This window comes from Pan paniscus, chromosome 2 (genome assembly GCF_029289425.2).
Source record: "Pan paniscus chromosome 2, NHGRI_mPanPan1-v2.0_pri, whole genome shotgun sequence".
Classification (NCBI taxonomy): domain Eukaryota; kingdom Metazoa; phylum Chordata; class Mammalia; order Primates; family Hominidae; genus Pan; species Pan paniscus.
In genome coordinates, this window is record NC_085926.1 from 148329268 (window position 1) to 148350928 (window position 21661).

Genomic DNA, 21661 nt, shown 5'->3' on the forward strand with positions numbered 1-21661 from the left:
TTACAAAACTATCTTTTAAAGTATTTGCCAAAAAATAAATGTTGGAGGTTGCTTACTATCTAAAAGTTAAGTATTAATTGCATTAAAAAATAAATTCTTTTTCAGGTTTAATACTTATGAATATAAGCAAATATATGTGTATTTTTTTTTAGAAAAGTCTTAGTACTTATTAGAATAGTATTATTAAGGAACTCACCCTTTAATATTTAGGATTTATAAACAGCAAACACTAGGAAGCATTAATTTAAAAAGCAGCTTTGAACTGCAGATATTTCTTGGGATAGTGGGATATATTGCATGTAAAACCCTTATTAAATGCTATGTGAGAGTTTTCCATTTGCCTTTAGTTGCGAATTAATTCTACTGAGAAACCTCCTTTTTTGCCCACTTTTAAAGCATTTATCAGGCAAAAATTAATTTTTTGGGATACATGAGGTTTTTTGGTTTTGTTTTCCTTTGTACTTTGTCATATCCTTTTTGTTGATTTAATTTTACTCTCCAATGAGCTCCACATCTTATAACCTTTTCCCTGTTTTTAAGTATTAATAATAAAAGGTTGAATCTGCAATAATAGTACTGCTTAAAACCATAAGAATTTGTTTGCTCCTGAGTGATGTTGAAATAGTCTGCAGAGCTAGTATAAACTGTTTCTTTAGCACCACGATTAAAAATGCACAAACAACTTGATAGGTCATCAGAATATGAGAATTCTATCTAAAAGTCTTTTTATATATATATAAAATATATATATAAAATACATATAAACATATAAAATACATTTGTACCCCAACTTCTGTAGTAGTAATATGTTTGCCTTTTCAAAATTCAAACTGGGAAGTTTGGAAAATAGAATAAGAATAATCATACTTAATCCAAGTTTTTTAACACAATTACCATCTTAGTGTTTGCATATTCCCAGACTTGGAATACATATATATTAATAGTTGCAATCATGGTAGATAAGTAGATTTTCAATAGTTTTTAAACTGTGTAGTTAAAACTAAAGCTAATACTGATATGTGATACGTTTTTAATTTTGAACTGATATTTGATATTTTGACATCTGTGATAGCATTCCCTCCTGTTTTTCCTTCTACCTTGCTGGTTGTTGCTTCTCAGACCATTTGGCAGGCTTTCCCTTCTGTCTGCTCTTTTAAATATTATTGGAGGCCGGGCATGGTGGCTCATGTCTATAATCCCAGCACTTTAGGAGGCTGAGGTGGGCAGATGACTTGAGCCCAGGAGTTCAAGACCAGCCTGGACAACATAGGGAGACCCCGTCTCTACATAAATAATTTGCTGGGCGTGGTGGTGCACATCTGTGGTCTCAGCTACTTGGGAGGCTGAGGTGGAAGGATTGCTTGGGCCTGAGAGGTCAAGGCTGCAGTGAGCCATGATCGCACCACTCCACTCCAGCCTGGGCAACAGAGTGAGACTCAGTCTCAATCAATCAATCAGTCAATAAATGGAGTCATCAGAATGCTGTCTTCTTACATTCTTCATCGTGGTAAGAGCTTATAGATGGCTTCCATGCACATATCATCTTTATGCTATAGGAAGTCACCTGTATGCTCTAAGGTGCTCAAACCCATTACTTCCAGCCTAGGCATCTCTCCTTACATTCAAACTTACCTGATCTCTCATAGCCGGTTAATCACAAAGTACTGCCATATCTGCCTCCTGAGTGTTTTGCCAGCCTATCCATCTCTTGTCCTCATTCAGTGTACTATCCTTTCTTATGTGAAAATGCAACAACCTTCTGACTAGTCCTTGTCGTTTGAGTTTTCTAATGTGGCCAACTGCACCTACTGTTCTTTTTACTTGGAACATTTTTTTGTACCTATCTTTTTTTTCTCCACCCAACTGTGGCACTTCCTCTACTAATTCTTTCCTGATCCAAGAGCTTATGTGCCCCCAGAACACCCTCTAAAATCTTGCTCTGTCTTAGCACTTATCACACTTAATATCTTATATATCTCCTGCACTAATTGTAAACTCACAAACTCTGGAATTATGTTGATTTGACGTTGTATCCCCAGGGTCTGAGAAATGTTTAAGTTCATTACAACCCCTTTGGAATGTGGCATCACAAAATTTGGTGTCTGAAAATAATGTTAGAGATTATTGTATACAATTAGAGACAAGACTCAAATGTAGAAACCACATTACCTAACTCCTAAGTCAGTGTTTCTTGTGTATTTCATGACATTTAGATTTTGACCACTATAAATTATTACGGCAAGTTATTAGGTAACATAGTAAGTGTTTACCATATGCCAGATACTAATGCATTATCTCACTGAATCTCAGTACCCGGTCCTATTATTGTCCTTTGGGGAGGCTAAATATTAGCTTGTCTAAAGTCATATCTCAGTTTTGGTGCAGTGGCTCAAGCCTGTAATCCCAGCACTTTGAGAGTCCAAGGCAGGAGGATTGCTTCAGGCCAGGAGTTTAGGAGCAGCTTGAGTAACCCTGTCTCTACCTGCAAAAAAGAAAAATTAGCTAGACATGATGGCACATGCCTGTAATCCCACTGAGGCAGAAGGATCACTTGAGCCCAGGAGTTTAAGGCAGCAGAGAGCTATGATGGCGCCATTGCATTCCAACCTGGAAGACAGCAAGACTATGTGTTATAAAATAAGGTGAGAGATGGGATTCAAACCTGGGTATAACTCCAGAACCAATGCCCTTTTATTTAATATCAGCTCTCAGAATTTATCTTGTGAGTTTTGAATTATAAAACTGAGTTAGAAGGGAATTTAATGGTCATTTATTCTAACCACCTATCCTATACTTGGATCATGTCTACAGTGTTCCTTTCAAGTTGTCATCCAGCCTCTGAATACCTCCAGTGATGTCTTACTTTTGCATCCTGGTCTCTTTTTGTATTTATAAACCTCTCATAAACCCTTTCTGTAAAATAGGGAATCTTAAAATGTGAAGCAGAAAAATCAGATGATTGCCATCACTTAAAGCATATATAAGCAGCACTAAAAAGTCTGTGGAGACATTGAACTGGGTACATCCTCTAGATATTTCTGTATTTTCATAGCTGCTATAATCAAGAATGTGGTTTCCAGTTCATGGCCGTAAGTCACTGGTTTTAGTACATAGTCATAAAGTTCTTTTTCAAAAATGGATAAGGAGACATTGCTTAATAACTTAGAGATCACAAGGACGTTTCTCTACTTATTGATTCTAGTGATGATACAAGGACTTCATGGGAAACCTTTATATGTGACCTGATCCTCAATGTAAAAAGAGTGAAATAAATGTGAATGACTTCAGACTCCTGGATCTAGTTTACATATAACTTGCACTTATTCATGAGTCATGCTTAAAGGCATGGTAGTTTGAATTGTCTTTTTTATCTGACCAAAAGCATTTAGGATTTTTAATTCACCCTTTAGACTTAATTTTGATTCAATAGAGAGTGAGATTAGTCAGCTGAGAGAACACATAGATACTTATGAGGCATGATTATACAATAAAGCTTTTCACCAGATTTACAAATGGTTTCTCCTTAAATCCATGATTCTAATGTAAAAAAGTCTGTCAAGGTTTTTATCTTCAGATCATTAAGTTTTTAACATCCACTTTATTATCCATGAAGTCTTCTATGATTTAGTCATCACCATGATCAGTATATGGAGTTACCAAGTTTCACTGGCCATGGCAGCAGTAACCTGGAAATTCATAGAGCCTAGCCCTTTTCTGTTACTCAAACTTGAACCCGTTTTTCTATTTACATCAGTTGCCTATATTACATAGAAACTGGCGCACTTTCCTTCTTTCTCAGTAGGTAACAACCAGATGCAAGGAACATCAAAAACCTACCTTTATTGGGGAGAAAAAAATTCTCGAGGTCTGCCCATATTTTACTGTGTTCCAGCGATACCCTTAATTAGTTTCTAATAGTTTAAATAGTTGGTTAATTTCTTAGATCTTTGTCCTGGCATGATGAGCTCAATATAACATCTGTTTATACCAAACTTATAAAATATAATTAGATAATATATTGTAAGTTGTATTCTTTTTCTTCAAGTAATATGTTTACTATCAATTATATGCAGAGTAGTGTTGTAATAAGTAGACCCTGGAGATGGACAGTTTCTGCTTTTAAGGTTTAATTCAAGAGAAAGGAACATTTGATAAAGACAAAAAAATTATGGACGAATCAGAGAAGTGGAGCCTGTTGGCAAGAAAGGAAGAAGGCTAAGGAAAATGTAGGTGGAGCATTCCATCTCAAGTGACAGTCTTATCTCTGGAATCTAAATCGATTTAACAAATTTCAGGTCATGATGTAAGTGTAGAATTCATCATAAAAGATTTCACACAAACTATTGTAAAATTCTGTCATTCACCATGTCTAAATTATTAGAATTATTACCTAAAAGAATTCAAGGACATGAATCTAGACTGAAATGATAAAAACTTAGATGTTAAACTTTTTGTCTCTGAAAATGTGCCTACTTGAGTGCAGTTTTGCTTGAGTGAAAAAAACCTAACGACCCTTTAGATTTTATAGTAGTGCTATTTTTTTACTTTATGTCAGAATCCCTTTGAATAAAGTAATTCTAAAGCAGTGATTCTCAGCTAGGGTAATAATTTTTTTAAAAGCAAACAACACGTTATACCACTTTTCTTATTTGCTTTTAGTAATATTTATTGTTGAATTTTCATATAACACTACTAAAGGAAGACCTGGGATATTTTTAAATACTCTTTTTGGAAATTTTTATTTGAATTAAATTAGTTATATTTCAGTGGGCTTTGGAAAAATTTCCCACAGTAAGTTAAGATTATTTTACTCTAAATAATGAAACATCGAGATCCCAAAGAAGATCCGTAAGAATGTTATTAATGTCCAATCCACGGGAATCCTGTGTTTAATATGCCTTGTACAGGAGAATCGCTTGAACCCAGGAGGCGGAGGTTGCACTGAGCAGAGATCGCGCCATTGCACTCCAGCCTGGGTGACAAGAGCAAGACTCTGTCTCAAAAATAATAATAATAATAATAAGCCTTGTAAATGTAAATCAAGTCAAACAATTTTTATTAACATATATTTTGTGGCTGCATTAAATCTTTAACATTTAATTGAATACAAAAAATCAATTAAGGAATAACTAGGATTTTATTTTGGGTGAAACAAATATAAAACCTGTTTCTTAATACTAATCATAATTGATTTTTATTCATGTTTCACTGCCTTGGGAGATTAACTCTTATTTAATTTTCCCAAGATACACTGGGAAAGTAGACCTTATAAAGTGTCAAAGTCCAAATTGATCCAAATGATAAAAGGAACTAATTGGGTTGTTGGTGCATACTGTTGTAAACAGTCTCACATAATCCTTATAGCCGTCCTTTAAGATATGTACAACTGTATCCCATTTTATAGTTGAGGAAACTAGTTTCAGTATGTTAACTTGCTAGGATCACCCCACTAGTAAGTGGTTGGAGTTTGGATTAAAAGTCAGCTAGCCTCACGCCTGTAATTCCAGCACTTTGGGAGGCTGAGACAGGCGGATGACGAGGTCAGGAGTTCGAGACCAGCCTGGCCAACACAGTGAAACCCCATTTCTACTAAAAATACAAAAATTAGCTGGGCATGGTGGTGCACACCTGTAGTCCCAGCTACTCGGGAGGCTGAGGCAGGAGAATCGCTTGAACCTGGGAGGTGGAGGTTGTGGTGAGCTGAGATCGTGCCACTGCACTCCAGCCTGGGCAACAGATCGAGACTCCATCTCAAAAAAAAAAAAAAAAAAAAATCAGCTAGTCTAATTCTAAAGTCTATGCTTTTAAGCCATTTTATTATTCTGTGTGAATTCAACTTTTTGCTTAGACAACTGCTGAGTGAGAAACTGTCTTACCCCTCAGAATGTCTGACCCCAGAATGAAGTAGAGAAGAAAAAATACTTTAGACAAGAGATAATAAACTGAAACGTAGACAACTTTAATTCTTCAGGGCCTGTATTTAGAGTGTTGCCTTTATATTTGTTGAAAGTGAAAAATGTAATCCTTGGCTGGGTACGGTGGCACGCGCCTATAATCCCAACATTTTGGGAAGCCAAGGCAGGAGGATCACTTGAGCCCAGGAGTTTGAAACCAGCATGGGCAACAGAGTGAGATCTGTCTTTACAAACAAGTCAAAACATTTTTAAAAAGAAAGATGTAATTCTTTGCTCAAACCCAAGCCACTATAATTTTAAAAAACATTCCAAAAGGAAAACATTCATTGATTTATTAAAAATAAAGACTAGGCTTTCCCCCCACCCCCAATATGATATATTCTGTTCATTTCATTAAGGAATGATGGCCATGCTTGTACTCTCCCTTTAGTCTAAATCAGAATCAAGCAACTGTCTCTTTAAAAACCCCATGATATTCTTCTGAGTTTAGCCCTATTTTGAAACGGTCCCTTGACAACCTTTATTTATTACTGTACTTGGACTTTGGGGGGCAGATTAGGAAGGAGACTTGGTAGCAAAGAAAAATTAGTTAATAACTTTGGAGCAAATTCTAGTCACGAAATCCTAGTGACTAGCCTAATATAATTTTACTTTGTCAAATATATTGTTCATAGAATTATGCTTTTTCTAGAAAGCTATTTTAACTAACATTTCTGCACTTTCAAGAAATAGGCATAAAGAAAAGAAATAGGCAAAATGAAAAGATGAGCAAAAATTATGTGCTTTTCACTGGTATTTGGCTTTTGGTATATACATATACCAAAGGGGATAGTCTCATTTTTACTTTAGTCAGGCCTCACTGTAGAAATGGGATTGAGAAGATATTTAAACAAGGCGTCTAAACAAGAATGACTTTAATAAAAAGAAATAATATGTTGAATGCTTGAGAAAGAGGAGGCAAATGTGAGGCCATTAGATGAAAAGAATAAGTAGCATTCCTAAGAATAGTTTCTTCCCAAGCCCATCTTTTTCCATGACTCTTTACATGTTAGTGTTCTCCAGTGTTTTGGCCCCACTTGTCTTTTCATTGTTTATGCAAGTTTGTTTTCTCCTATGGTTTGAGTCGCCTACTGCATTCTTACAACTTTCAAATCTAGACTTCTAGGCCAGAGATTACTCTGGAGTTCTCAATACCTATTTCCAGCAGCCTTCTCTCTATATTTCTCCAATAGGATTCTACATTTCCATGTCTCCAAATTCAGTAGTCCCAAGTGAAACTTAAATTTCTTTTCTCGTCTTTATTTGCAGTGCTTTATTTGCGCCACCTACTCCCCACCCCACTTCATCCCCCCGCCAAATCTAGCCACCTTTCTGTGATACACCAGCCAACTCCTAGTTGCTCCAAGAATAAAGCCCCAGGCATCCTTAGCATTTTCTTTGTCACAGATAGTCTCTTTCCCTTATCATCTCACTGATCTCTCAAGATTCTGTGTGCTTCAATTGACACTTGAAATATGTTCTAATCCCTCTCACCCTGTTTTTCCTCTGAGGTACCAGTGTACATCTAAGTCTAGGTAACTGTCAGTCTTACATTATTTTTCCAGTCACCAAGAAATAATTTAAAGTAGCAGGTATTATAGTGTCGAGTTTTTAATTTGGGCTTACATCCCTTGGTATGTATTATTCACTCCTCAATAATGTGCTGTCATCAGATTAGGTAGTTGCTGCTATGTAAACAGTAAAATGAAATCTCTTTCAAGAGAGCCTGCTCTAAATGTTAAGTACTTCAATATCAAGGAAAATGCCACCCTCCTCATACCCCTTTCTCCTGTCCTTTCTTAGGTCTTACTCAGAGGAAGGAAATAATCTTTTCAACCTGTTAAACTTTGCCTATTGTTAGTCTATTAAGAAATAATGATTTCATCTAATAAGAAATAATGCTACGTAGGATGACTGGTTCCTGTAATCCTAGCTACTCAGGAGGCCGAGGTGGGAGGATTGCTTTAGCCTAGGAGTTAGAGACCAACCTGGGCAACAGGGTGAGGCCCTGTTTCTAAACAACAAATTTTAAAAATCAGCTGAGAATGGTGGTGCACACCTGTAGTTCCAGCTGCTTGGGTGACTGCGACTGAAGCAGGAGGATTGCTTGAGCCCAGGAGTTTGAGGCTGCAGTGAACCATGATCATGCCACTGCACTCCAGCCTGGGCATCACAAGACCCCATCTCTATAAAAACAACAACTAGCTAGCACACAAAGTCAAGTATCTTAAATAAATGTAATTCCAATATAACATTTAATTATTAACTTGAAATAGGATATTAATTAAACTTAGTTTGTTTGGAATATTTGGACTGTAATAGTGAAATTGCTGTGCAAATTTTACTTTTGTATCAGTCTTCAATTTCTCCAGACTAAATTCTTATCTCTTCCATTTTGAATGTTTTAATAGATTTTTAGTTCAGCTAGTTTTAAAACGAAGTTTCTTTAAAATGGCTCTACAAGAAAAAAGTAATTTTATCAGAATTTTACTACCAAATATTAAAATGATCCCCCCAAAATATCATAACTTGGAAATGTGAAAGAGATCTGGAAAAAGAAGATAATGTTAATTTTAATCTTGTATATATATATATATATATAATTAGGGGATACGTTTTTAATGTAACATTTTTATTGTGTAAGTTTACATGACTTTTTGTATTATAGATCTTTACCACAAATGTTTACCATTTGCTTACCAGATTTACTTTGAATAAACAGAAATCGCTGTACTGGGAGCTATAAACATAATTTACATCACATTCTCAGATGGTTATAATTCACTCTAAACCAAGAAACAGGATTTTTACAAATCACAAATATCACTTATGTTGATCATTATTTTGTTTGTTGAATATAGTACCTTATCTTGCAGAATGAAATAGTTGCTAGAGAAAATAGAGTTGGCACCTCTTCCCTCCTTTCTCCCTTTCCTATTTTCTGTCATTGCTTTTCCTGTCTGCCATTTGTTCATGTCTGGAGTTTACACTGTAAAAGATAACTCCTTCATGAGTCATTTTCATTTTGGAACATGTTTTTCATTGTTCTTCAAAATGTAGTAAAAGTACTCTTGCTTCTATCTCTGTCCTGCATCCGCCTGCCTTCCCAAACAGCCACTTTCTTAATGTGTGTATATCCTTCTTTATGTGTATATAAGCAAATCAATGTATATTATCTTCTTTAATGTAAATTATAATGTATTGTGCACACATCTGTACCTTTACTTTTAAAGATCTCCAGAATACATTGTTCCCATCTCAGTACTAGAAAAGTATCTTTGTGGTTTTTTAATAGATGCATACTATTTAATTGAATGGATGGCTACACCATGATTCATTTAACCAGAAGCGTTGCTGTTATAAACAGTGTTGTAATGAGTAGCCTTGTTAACATTATTTGCTATGTATATAAAATATCTAGAGGATAAATTCCAAGATGAATGATTGCTGGCTCAGAGAGTGAATAATTAAGGGGAGGTTGGGAGAGAAGAGAGAAAAGGAGAGAAATCTGTTTTGGAAAATAGTATTACATTATAGTTTTAATTTGTATTTTTATTTTATGATTCAGATGTTGAGTATTTTTTCATGTCTTTCTTGTTAATGTTCAGTGTGAATTCTCCCCATTTTTCTATTGGGCATCTGGTCTTAACAGATTTTAGGAAAATTTATTAGAGACTTTTTAACTTTAAAAAAAAATTAGACATGCAGTTACATAGTCCTTTCCCACCAAAGTATTAAAGAAATTCTAATTAAATGTGTTTATTTAAAGTTCTTAGTACAGATGATAAGACTGACTCTAGACAAAGGGGGTCTAAGGTAGGAGATGGACTTCGTATAGATTGCATGCTCTTTAATCTACGCTTTACTGGCTAGTCATTTGACTAAAATTAACAAGATAAATATAAAATATGCTGAGGGCATTGGTGAACAAGGTTTTTGTAGAAGATGCTGACAATAAATATCAATCATTATATAAATATTTAACTGAGTTTTTAATAGTTCCTTGGTAAAGGCATTCATCACACCATTGCAGGACTGGCTACTTGAGAAAAAGTAACACTTAAGTTTTGTAAGTAGAAATTTTACCTGCTTGCTCAGGATGAATAATAGCTTTAAAATAACTTATTTTGTGTTACTGCTAATAATAATCTCTATGGGGCATTTTGGGTTTTTTTTTATCATGAAATTAAACATTATTTGTTTTACATTGGTAGAACTGATGGTCAATAATTAGAATAACATAACATTTTGAGTTCTTAGTTTAATTTATTATTAACTTCACCCAAGTTTTATTCTTAACCATAGAGGTTTGCATTCAGCCAGAGGTTGTCTATATGAATTTTATTTATTTAGGCACTTTTGAAAGGAAAATTGTTATTTGTTCTTAAATTAAGCTGTAAATGTTTTTTAGTCTCCTCTTACAGAAGAGTGGTGGATTTTTAAAATTATATTTAACCTCACAAGTTTACTGAACTGTAGATTCATTAGATTTATTCCTTTGTAATCAGTGACTCGCATTTTCTTAATTTTCTTTCTAAAAAAATAAAACATGCATTTGTTAGAGAATAGGCAAAATGTTACCCAGGTTAGAATTAATGCATTTTAGTAGTAATGATGTTATTACAGTGCTTATTTTGGGAGATGGGAGTGGGTGGAATAAAAGTTATAGATGATTTACTGGAAACAGTGTATGATTCCTTAGGACTGCCCCCAAAGAAAGGTATAGCTTCCTTCTACTTGTGAGTTTCTGAAGAATCAGTTTTAGTTGGTTTGGGCAAGGGGGTGTGAGCATGAAGTATGCCAGATTTACCAACTTAAAGGAGTTTGTATTACAAAAGATTTGATTGTGTAATTTGGAGAGTTCCTGTAGTGCATTTATAGTTGTGATTGTAACTCAATGCAAAGTTAGAGGAGTCTTTGAGTAAAGCAAGGCATTTATTTTATTTATTTATTTTTTGCAGTATTTTAATTAAAGATACATAAAATTTTTAAGGCATCTTCAGCTTTCTAACAAACCAGAAGAACATTTTCGTTCTTAGCAATTAGGTAAACTGTATCAGCTATAAAAAGATCACTAAGCAAGTGCCTTTTCTAAGAGGTTCCCTCCCTTATTCTCAGAGCTGAACCTCTTCTAGGAATTTGCCAGATAAGATAAATGGCATATTCTGAGCATGGTTTAATCTTTGGATCCATGCTTATGGTTTCACAACTTAACATTTGGTACTTAGTTAAAGCACTCTTAATAATATACATAATTCTGGATTTATTTCAGGTCATTAGAGATTATTTTTTCACAGTCTTACTATTATGGAAGAAAATATGTGTGTTTTGACATTAGGTCCAGGTTTGAATCCTGTTCCTAGTATTGTGTCTTTGAGCAAGTTACTTGACCTCACTTTCCTCAACTGTAAAATGAGAATGTTGCTCAGGCTTATTGTAAGGACTCATTAAGATAAAGGTGTGCCTGCCCTAAAATAGACAATCATTAAGTGTTCTTTTCCTCTATCTTGTTGATTTGTTAATTAGCATTTATATCTAGGGAAAGACAAAGTAGTCAAAATATGTCCATTTTGAAAAAGAGAAGTAGTTCTCTTATTTTTTTTAGAGACAGATCTGGCTCTGTCACCCAGGCTGGAGTGCAGTAATGAACCCTGAGCTCCTGGGCTCAAGCAGTCTTCCCACACAGCCTCCTGAGTAACTAGGACCATGGGCTTGCTTTCTTTTCTCTTTTCTTTCTTTTCTTTCATGGGTTCTCACTATGTTGCCCAGGCTGAATTTTTTTATTTTAAATAAGTAGTCACCATGTCTCTGTCCACATTACTACAGATAAAGAAAAAAGTTGGTTTCTCATAGTTTTTTAAAAATAGAGATCAAGGCTGGGCGTGGTGGCTCACGCCTGTAATCCCAGCACTTTGGGAGGCGAAGGCAGGCAGATCATCTGAGGTCGGGAGTTCGAGACCAGCCTGACCAACATAGAGAAACCCCGTCTCCACTAAAAATACAAAATTAGCTGGGCGTGGTGGCACATACCTGTAATCCCAGCTACTCGGGAGGCCGAGGCAGGAGACTCGCTTGAACCCGGGAGGAGGAGGTTGCGGTGAGCCGAGATCGCGCCATTTCACCCCAGCCTGGGCAACGAGAGTGAAACTCTGTCTCAAAAAAAAAAAAAAGAGAGAGAGATTAAATTAGATTACCTTTTTCTTTAGTGATTTTAACTTGTGACAAAGTTGGAAATTCTTCATCCATCCTCTTGCTTTCTCAGTAATGTTGCAAGTAATCTCATGGTAAGAGTAAGGAAACCTAGGAGGAAAAGCTGTGGTGGAGAGCCAGTTAGGATCAATTAAAAGATGAACAGCATGGAAAGCCAACCTGCCTTACTGTAGCATTGATACTCTGAGTTATACTTTTTCTGTGAGTGTAAGTATAATTAGCTTTAAACACTGAATTCAAGCTCATTTAGTTATTTTGGAGCAGCAATTCCAGTAAATAAATATTTTCTTGTAGGTCTTTCTTACTTTCCACAGCTCTATATTTCTGTTCATTCTCTCCATATCCACAATTTTTAATGCATCTGTAAATGCTAATAAATGTTTGATTTTTATTCTAAGAATGATTCATAGTAAATGGAAAGTTTATTTTTAAAAATTATCTTTTGACTTTATTTAGCATTTCCAGTTTACCATAATAGTTTAAAAAAGAAAATTCTGAACTCATTTTTCCCTCATGCTTCTGTAGCAGTAATTGTAACACTTGATTTAAAATTGACTTATTTCAGTTTGAGTATGTATCTATACATACACACTAATCTGAAATATTTATACTACCACCATTGTAGGGTACCGGGTATATATACTTTGTGCTGGAAGTAAAGACAGGAAGCCTTTTCTTAGGGAGCTTAAGTTTGGAAACTGGTTAACCATCAAAATATAATGTGCTGAATATAATAATTAAAAAGAAAACAAGGTATATAGTATTATAACATTAGGTGAAGGAAGGAAATTATTGATTCTGCTTCAGTTGATCTTTCTCATTTTAAAAGAGTCAAATCTCACTATGATAACTTTGAACATAATAGAAAACATCTTGATACCCTCATTGAAACAGTATTTTTAAACCATATTCTGGGATCTTGAAATAAAATAGTCTCTTATTTGCTTAAGACTACCATATTGGTATCTTCATCGTAAATATGGCTAAAGCAGTGGTTCTCATACTTTAGTTTCTATCTGAATCGCCTAGAGAGTTTGTTAAAATAGATTACGGGGCCCTGCCCCAAGAGTAAATCTGGGGTGGGTCCAAATATTTACATTTCTAACAAGGTCTTGGTGGGTCCAAATATTTACATTTCTAGCAAGTTTCCAGGTGATGCTGATGATTCTGGTTCAGGGACTACACTTTGAGAACTGATTTATCTGAACTCAAAAAATTTTAATGCCTTCCTCATATGAACCATTAATTGTTTCAAATCTATCATATCTAATTACTATCAGTATGCATTGAGTTACTATGTGTTAAGCACTGAATTCACTTATTCACAAAGATGAAGAAGTTATGGAACCTTTCTCAAAGAGCTCAATCTAATAGGATCAACAGTGGTAGTATTACAATACTCAAAGTAATCACTGTCTGTATTGAGTGCTCAGTGTGCCAAGTACTATGCATTATGTAAACTCATTTAATCCTCACAATTGGCATATAATCCTTATTTTAAATGAAAAAACTGAGGTCTAGAAAGGTTAAATAATTTCCCAGAATTCATATAGTGAGTATATGGAGGAGCCAGAATTTACTATTCTGCCTTTTTGCACTATAAAAAGTTTGCGAAGATTGGTAGACCCCAGAAAGGATGGAGTCATTGGCTCTACCTTAGAAAATCAAACAGCATCACAGAAGAGATGGCACTGGAGCATCTTAAGGGACAGGTCTAAGATAGCCAGATGAATTGGAACTGTGAGCATTTCCAGCTGAGGGAGCAGTTTCTGCAAAGCCAAGGAAACCCGAGAGAACATATGTTCCACAGACTACAAATAGTTATATAAGACCATAACACAATAGGCAGATGGAGTATAAGAGGAAAACAGACTGTATAAGGCAGAGGTCAAAGTCATAAAGAATTTTATATGCCAGGCTAAAAAGTTTTAAAAATAGAATTAGGCTTCTTAATTTTTCCTCCTATAACTTTCATTTGTAAGCCAGCAGTTCTCAAAGCATAGTCAGACAGTAGATTCCACATCATCTGGGAACTTGTTAGAAATGCAGATTCCTGGTTCCATGCCTACTGAATCAGAAACTCTGAGTGGGGGAGCCCAGCAACCTGAGTTTTAACAAGACCTCCAGATGATTCTGGTGCATGCTAAAGTTTGAGACCCCTGCAGTAGGTTATAGAATTCTTGAATAATAGCCTTCAAGATAGTTAAAGGTCACTATAGTGGTAGTAATTATATTTGACACTGATTTATTCTATTAGAGTACAACACCTAACAGTTGAAATATTAACACCATTTAAGGGATACATCTTCATCATGATCTATTTATACCTTGCAAACCTGTTTCTTCTGTTGTCTCATAAAAGAGATCTTAGGACAAGAGTTTGTTAGGTCAGCATTCAAAGAATAGCATGCTAACTATTCTTCCTTAGCTACGGGAATCATTCTAAAACTCGCCGACTGATTTTAATTATCAAAAAAAAACCCAGTAATTTTTGTTTTTTTTACTGCTTGTTAATACATAAAACTGATGTTGTAGTTAGTATTTAAGGTGTGCTATTTAAACCAAATGTGTTGAAGGAATCAAATGATTTAAGTCATGACATGACTTAAAAGTAATTCAATCTTTCCTTGTCATGTCAATAAAAATATAGAAAGTATAATCTGGGATTCCCAAGCAAACTAATTTAAATGCCTGTCACCGTCTTTTTTGCCAAAATGTGTTCGGTATTTGTGGTGAATATGTCTGCATGGTATCTGGCACTGAAGTATATACTAAAGCGTTATGGTTTACTTAGTGGTTCTGTAGTTTATAGTTACATATAGTCATACTTTGCACAGCTCACTAAAAGCATTTAAAGCCCAGCACATATAAAGTATTTGTTAATGATCCATAAATCCTTTCTAGATATTAGATATACAAAACCTCTTTTCATCTTAGAAATAGTAGCAGCAAGAAGTGAAAGCAGTATGCTGTAATTAATGTGGTTAATGCTCAAATAAACAAACTTAGTTTCCCATGTAATGATTCAAGATTTCAAGGATTTAGAAGTGGAAAGTCCATTGAGGTATTGACATCAACCCCTTTGTTTTACAGATGGGGAAACTCAGATCCAGGGAAGTTAAATAGGTGATTTGCTGATGTCACATAGGAAGTGAATAGCAGGATATCATAGGACAGGATATTTCTGAGCCTCAATCTGATACAACATTGTGGGTCCACACCATCTAAAGTAAAGTAGTTTCCAGGTATTTTAGCACTAAAATCTTAGGTGGAGTATACTTTATGAAGAATATTTAGTAACATATGAAAATTATCTTTTCGTATTGATACAATAAGCTACAGTATCAGATTTTTCTTTACAAGAGTAATTTTTAAAAACCTAATAACTGTTTTTAGAAATAAAATTCATTAAAAAACAATAAAAGGGTATAAATTCCAGCTATTCTTACTACTTAATACATGGTAGAATATAAACCACCAAAGAGGACAATTAGCCTTCTGTGTTATTATCATACAATTGCTAAGGTGATATTTGAACTTGGAATGTGCTTACAGGCTGGATAACTTTTCAGTTATTCCCAAGAAGAACTGATCTAAACCACACATACCTTATAGGTGATTTTTGCCAGCAAGTAACCTACAGTCAAATACATGTAGGTCTGCCAGAATGTTGTTTCTTTTTGTTTTTTTTTGAGATGGAGTTTTGCTCTTGTTGCCCAGGCTGGATTGCAATGGCGTGATCTCGGCTCACTGCAGCCTCTGCCTCCTGGGTTCAAGCGATTCTCTTGCCTCAGCCTCCTGAGTAGCTGATTACAGGCACCCGCCCCACGCCTGGCTAATTTTTTTTGTATTTTTAGTAGAGATGGGGTTTCACCACGTTGGCCAGGCTGATCTGGAACTCCTGGCCTCAAGTGATCCACCTTCCTTGGCCTCCCAAAGTGCTGGGATTACAAGCGTGAGCCACCACACCTGGCTGAATGTTGAGTTTCTTGTTAACCAATCCTGCCCAAAGACTTTCTGAACCATTTTTAGAAGCCATTAAGTTTTTTAAAAAAAAACTAGATGTTAAAGTATAAAACTTATACCAGAAAAGTCTTACTAAGAGGAGGGACTAGAAAAAAAAAAGTCAAGCCATCATCTGAATTTTACTACAATAAGTAATTATTGGAATTTCTACATGAAAGGCAATTAGAATGTATAGTTGGTTAATGAAGAAATTTAAGAGATACGGAGAAGACACTGCCCATTTAAAATGTATCCTTTTAAAACCACTGAACAGAGAAATTCTTAATACAATTGAGAGTTAGTTTTAAAGTAGCATACATATATCACAGGCAAATTAGAAATGTTGGCACTACAAAGGACCTGTAGAAATCATCTATTTACTGAGACTTTCATTTTAGAAATGAGAGCTTTGAGTACTGAAATTGTCAGAACAGAATAAGCTATTTTAAATTACTGTATATTTGGTTTTAAGTGAAACACAAATGTCTTTTACATTCTTTTAAGAGTTGGAAGGGAGGTTAAATTTTTTAGAATAATAACATATTCTAATTTTTTCCAGTGCATCTGGGGGAGGTGTTGTAGCCATTGACAACAAAATAGAACAAGCAATGGTAAGTAAAAGTTTACAGTTCTCCCATTTCATAGATTGTTGGTTGTATGGAACACTTAGCTTTTGTCAGTTTTAGAAAACAAATAAGTTATTTAAACCAAAGGTGACCAAATCATGTTTTTTGATAATGAGATTTAGTTGAAGATGCTAGAACATTGAGAACTTTTAGTCTAGAAATACTATTTAAGTAGATATTTCTTCCATTTGAATATCTCACATTTCGTGCATTATCATTGATAAGGGCCATTGGTGAGGGGGCATACATATTTAAAGACAATATGTTCCCCAGATATTTCAGCATTGAAAATACTTTAGAGCGAAAAAGAGTATTAAAGCAAAAACAGCTGGAGGTCTGATTGAAGTAGACTGTAAGTAAGCTATAAGTAGGCCAGGCACAGTGGATTGTGTCTGTAATCCCAGCACCTGAGCTGAGGTGGGAGGATCACTTGAGGCCAGGAGTTTGAGACCAACTTGGGCAACATAGCAAGACCCCGTCTCTACAAAAAAAGTTGGTATTTTTGTTTGTTTTGAGATAGTCTCGCTCTGTCACCCAGGCTGAAGTACAGTGGCATGATTTTGGGTCACTGCAACCTCCACCTCCCAGGTTCAAGTGATTCTCCTGCCTCAGTCTCCTGAGTAGTTGGGAGCACAGGCACACACCACCACATCTGGCTAATTTTTGTATTCTTAGTAGAGACGGGGTTTCACCATGTTGGCCAAGGTGGTCTCAAACTCCTGACCTCAGGTGATCTACACGCCTCAGCCTCCCAAAGTGCTGGGATTACAGGTGTGAGACCTTACAGGACTGTTAGTCTCAAACTATTTTTTTAAAAATACTAAAATTTTAAAGTCCAAAATTACAGATCACTTTAAAGCAGTACTATGACTAGTTTAACATCAAACAGCTTTCCGTTGGAATATTTTTCCTTTGTTCTCTTGATCTACCATTTTAAGCATGTGATTTTAAACTTTTTTTTTTTTTTTTTAATTCTAAGCTTAGTTGACAATTTAAGAAGCTAGTATTTTTTGGAAATCGTCCCAAACTTTCAAAAGAAAATTCTGGGCTTACTGCTCTGGTTGGGAACTGGATTTTTTCCAACCCATCTTCCATAGGCTCGGTCAAGATAAAGCAGAAACATTAAAAGCAAGAGCAGGAAAACTAGTATAAAAACTTAGCACCAAGTAGGCCAGAACCAGATAGCACCACCTTTATCTTTTCACTCTTTTGACATTCCTAATTTTGTTTTTCACAGGATCTGGTGAAAAGCCATTTGATGTATGCAGTAAGAGAAGAAGTGGAAGTTTTAAAGGAACAAATAAAAGAATTAGTTGAAAGAAACTCTTTACTTGAACGAGAAAATGCACTGTTAAAATCTCTTTCAAGCAATGATCAATTATCCCAACTCCCAACCCAACAAGCCAATCCTGGTAGCACTTCTCAACAGCAAGCAGTGATAGCACAGCCTCCGCAGCCAACGCAACCTCCACAGCAGCCGAATGTCTCCTCAGCATAAAGCTTTCTTAAGCCTCATTAAGAAAAAAACTGAAAGCAATCTATCCTTGTGTGCCACTGGTGTTCTTTCCACTTTATACGAAAGCAAGTAGCCATGCTTTGGTTGTGTGTTTGGCCTTTTCAGTATTAGACAATCACTCTACAAAAGCTTTTCCTCTCTCTGAGATGTCATGCAGCGCTGTTGATGTCCAGTTCTATGTCATCAGTACACAAGGAGAATAATAGATGGGGTTTATTAAAGCGAGCAAAGTCTGCATTTTACCTGGTGCGCATGAGTGGGGTCTTTAAGAGTTTTGGTGGCTCTCCCATGTTTCCTATTACCCATGGATTTACCCTGAGCCTTCCTATCACATTATAAATAACAGTTCATCTAAAGAGCCACTTTTCTTTCTGATTCAGTAACATTTGCCTACATAAGTTTTCATTTATTTGTGTTTTATTTATTACAGGGCTGCTATTTTCATAATGTACATGAACAATGTCACAGAACTTTTTTAATTTTTTTGAATAATTATAAGTATCAGTAAAGGAAGTGAAAGACAGGATTGCATTTAATAGATAAAACGTTTAGGCAATAATTGAACAAAAGAATCCTGGCATATTTCTAACACTAATGGCAATTTACTTATGGTATTTATTTTCAGTAGTAAAGACCCAGCTTGAATGTAAATTTTGTATAGTGTAAGTATGAAGAACATAGTGCAACTGTACAGGTAGTCACCAGTTATTGTGATATAATAAATAATTGGGCTATTTTGATGAAGAAAACTTTGTTCATTTGTTTCTACTTTCTAAGAGAAATTGCCACGATTCCTCTGCTTTTCAACATTTCGTATGACTTTTTTTTCGGGTGGGAATAAAAAGCTGTGAAATTGTTCAACCTACTTTGTAACCAAAGAAGCAAAGCTGTGTAATGGAGTTTGGTTTTTTTTTTGTTTTTTTTTTTTTTGTCTTTTTTTTTTTAATAATGCACATTCTTTATGTATTTTTATTTAGTGTTTTCTCAGTCACAATTTTCTTTACTGTCTAGCATGATCTGCATGACCTATAATCTTTGAACCACTTTCGTACCTCATGTTTTTATCCAGCACTCTTATTGTAATATGTACTAGTCTGTGAACAATGTCAAATAAAAGAGAACGAACAGGTAGTTTGGTGGAGCTGAGCTAGTGTACAATACACTAGTTGTAAAAAAAAAAAAAAAAGTGAGCCATCTTTTGTTCATTTAAAATGGTGTTTTGAATTTCGTATGCAGAAAACGTTTTGTTACATTGCAGATTTTAATGTATTTAATAAATGCAACATGCAGATTAAGTGCAGTGTATACTGAGTATTTAAATTAAAATGTACATTTCATAAATACAGTTTCAAAAGAAAGCATCATTTTGTGTATACTAACACATTAAGTGTATGTCAGAAATTGATGTATAAATATATATTTTAACACATTTTCTGAAATTAAACTGCAGTTTTGTTGAAATATTTGGCTCTATATGTGTTCAAAATTTGACTAGATTTGTATTTTCACAGTTCAAAATACTCCTTAAAGACCTGTTAATAATGACTTACTGATAGTTCTTAAATTTTCAAAGTAAAACAATTTAAAGAATGCAAAAATAGTGAGCAATATTTGTACTCAATATTCATATTATGTTAGTGATACTTAAGTAGGAAATCCTTGTCTACCAAAACTTTTACTTGAATTCAGAAAGGTGCCTGTAGAAATTAACATGCACTGCATCTGTAGCCAGCTAGCTAATCAGAGTTAATGAGAACCAGTAGTTAGTTCTCCGTGTTAAAAGACTTATTTGAAGTAAAAATTTAATCAGATTAGCCACAAACAAGGCATAAAATTGGGATGTACATGAGATTGCCAAATATTTTCTATTCTAGTTGTGCTGCAAAACATTGAACAAAATGTTAATGAATAACATTATAAATCAAGGAACTAAGTACATAGGCTTGAGTAAGCAACCCTAAGGATGTGTAGTAAGATTCCAAGTAGAGCTGCTACAGGTGAGATACTTAATGGAATGTGAAACTTCACTGTTGGACTGTTAACCGAAAAGGTTTGCTGGCTGTGCCCCTCCAGTGCTAACTGTGACATGTGATATTTAATACAGGTGGAGAAAAACTAGTCTTAGAAAGAGTTGGGATTTTTGTGAAAATAGATTCCATTTTGATTCTGGGGCTGGAAAAACACTTTATAAACAAAGTAATACTCTCCAAGGAAATGAATAATAAGGTTTAAAATGGTAACAGCAGTTATTACTACTTTTATATTAAGAAAAACAGAAAAGGAGAGAAAACATGGGTAGTTCACAGAAGAGATAAATGGCAGTTTCTAAAGGTTCAACCTCTAGTAACCTAAGAAATGCAAATTAATGTTTTTAGCGAATTGTAATAAGTGTCCTAAGTAGCAGGACTTAACATAGAAAGACAGGCTTTCCTGTGTACTTTTAGAAAGTAATTTGGCAGTATGTATCAAGAGCCTTAAATAATAAGCTTTCCAGTGTAACGACAGGAGAAGATACTCAACTCATGGTCCATTGTTCAAAAATGCAGAATTATTGTGGTGTCTGCCCTCTGCTTTCCCATCATCCCCTCCTTCCCTCAAAATCCAAACTATCCCTACTGTCAACCCTTCCCCCAGCTGATTGTTTAGGATCTTAAGTAACTTCCAATTCAGCTTTGGAGATTTAGTCTCCTGCTCCAAATAGTTGTAAATATTAACTGATTGAGATCCCAATTTGGAGGCACAGTCTTACAGGAATGCCATCTATCTAATTCTGTCAGTGTAATGCCCATAGAGCAAGGTCCCACATAAGCTTTTCTGTTTTAATTTAGCCGGTAAATCATAAGTAGAAATTTTTCTGATATGGTAATTGTCTACAATTCAAACCTAACTTTCCCCAAATAAAATTTAGTTTGTTCCGATGTGATCTCACAGCTTGCCACACCAAAAACAAATAGTAGGGGTTAGGAGGCATTAAATATACAGTTTCCTTAACTCCTGATTGTCCAAAATAGCTGAATTTTTCCAATTCTACTTATAATATCCTATGCTAATTAGAAGTATTGAGATAACGTTTTATAATCAAGCCTCCAGTGGCTGGGGATCACAGCTGCCATTAGTCACAAGAATTTTCACAGGTGAATGATTATATTTCTCCAAGTTGCAAACTCCAGTAATTCATGGACCTTTTTTTAAAAAAAAAGTCTTAATAGAACCAGAATATCTCTGTTCTTGAAAATTTATCTTTGCAGAACCAGAAATAGCTAATTGTCTGGAAACAATTTTTAAGATTTGAAGTCACATTTTTAAAAGAAGCTTTATGGCTCAGTGGCAAGCACTTTGTGACATGGCTC

At 35.0% G+C, this 21661-nt stretch overlaps 1 protein-coding gene and 1 long non-coding RNA gene across 5 annotated transcripts in view; one reads left to right on the top strand and one right to left on the bottom strand.

Annotated features, from left to right (window-relative positions):
• LOC129397460 (uncharacterized) overlaps positions 1-16273 on the bottom strand; it is a 35132-nt gene extending 18859 nt beyond the window's left edge. The window contains exon 1 of the long non-coding RNA XR_008624912.2: positions 11985-16273. This is a non-coding gene — a long non-coding RNA (uncharacterized LOC129397460). The remainder of the gene's footprint in view (positions 1-11984) is intronic.
• The window catches only part of TSC22D2 (TSC22 domain family member 2), a 56872-nt gene extending 37100 nt beyond the window's left edge, over positions 1-19772 (top strand). For 2 of the 4 annotated variants that reach the window (XM_003826641.7, XM_034957594.4), the window contains 2 exons: positions 16729-16780; positions 18033-19772. In XM_003826641.7, coding sequence (XP_003826689.3) covers positions 16729-16780; positions 18033-18293 — 313 coding nt within the window. In that variant the 3' untranslated portion in view covers positions 18294-19772. Of the gene's footprint in view, positions 1-16728; positions 16782-18032 lie in introns of those variants that run through there. The other 2 variants (XR_010111467.1, XR_004670771.3) reach the window with 1 other exon arrangement.
• Positions 19773-21661: the final 1889 nt, after the last annotated feature.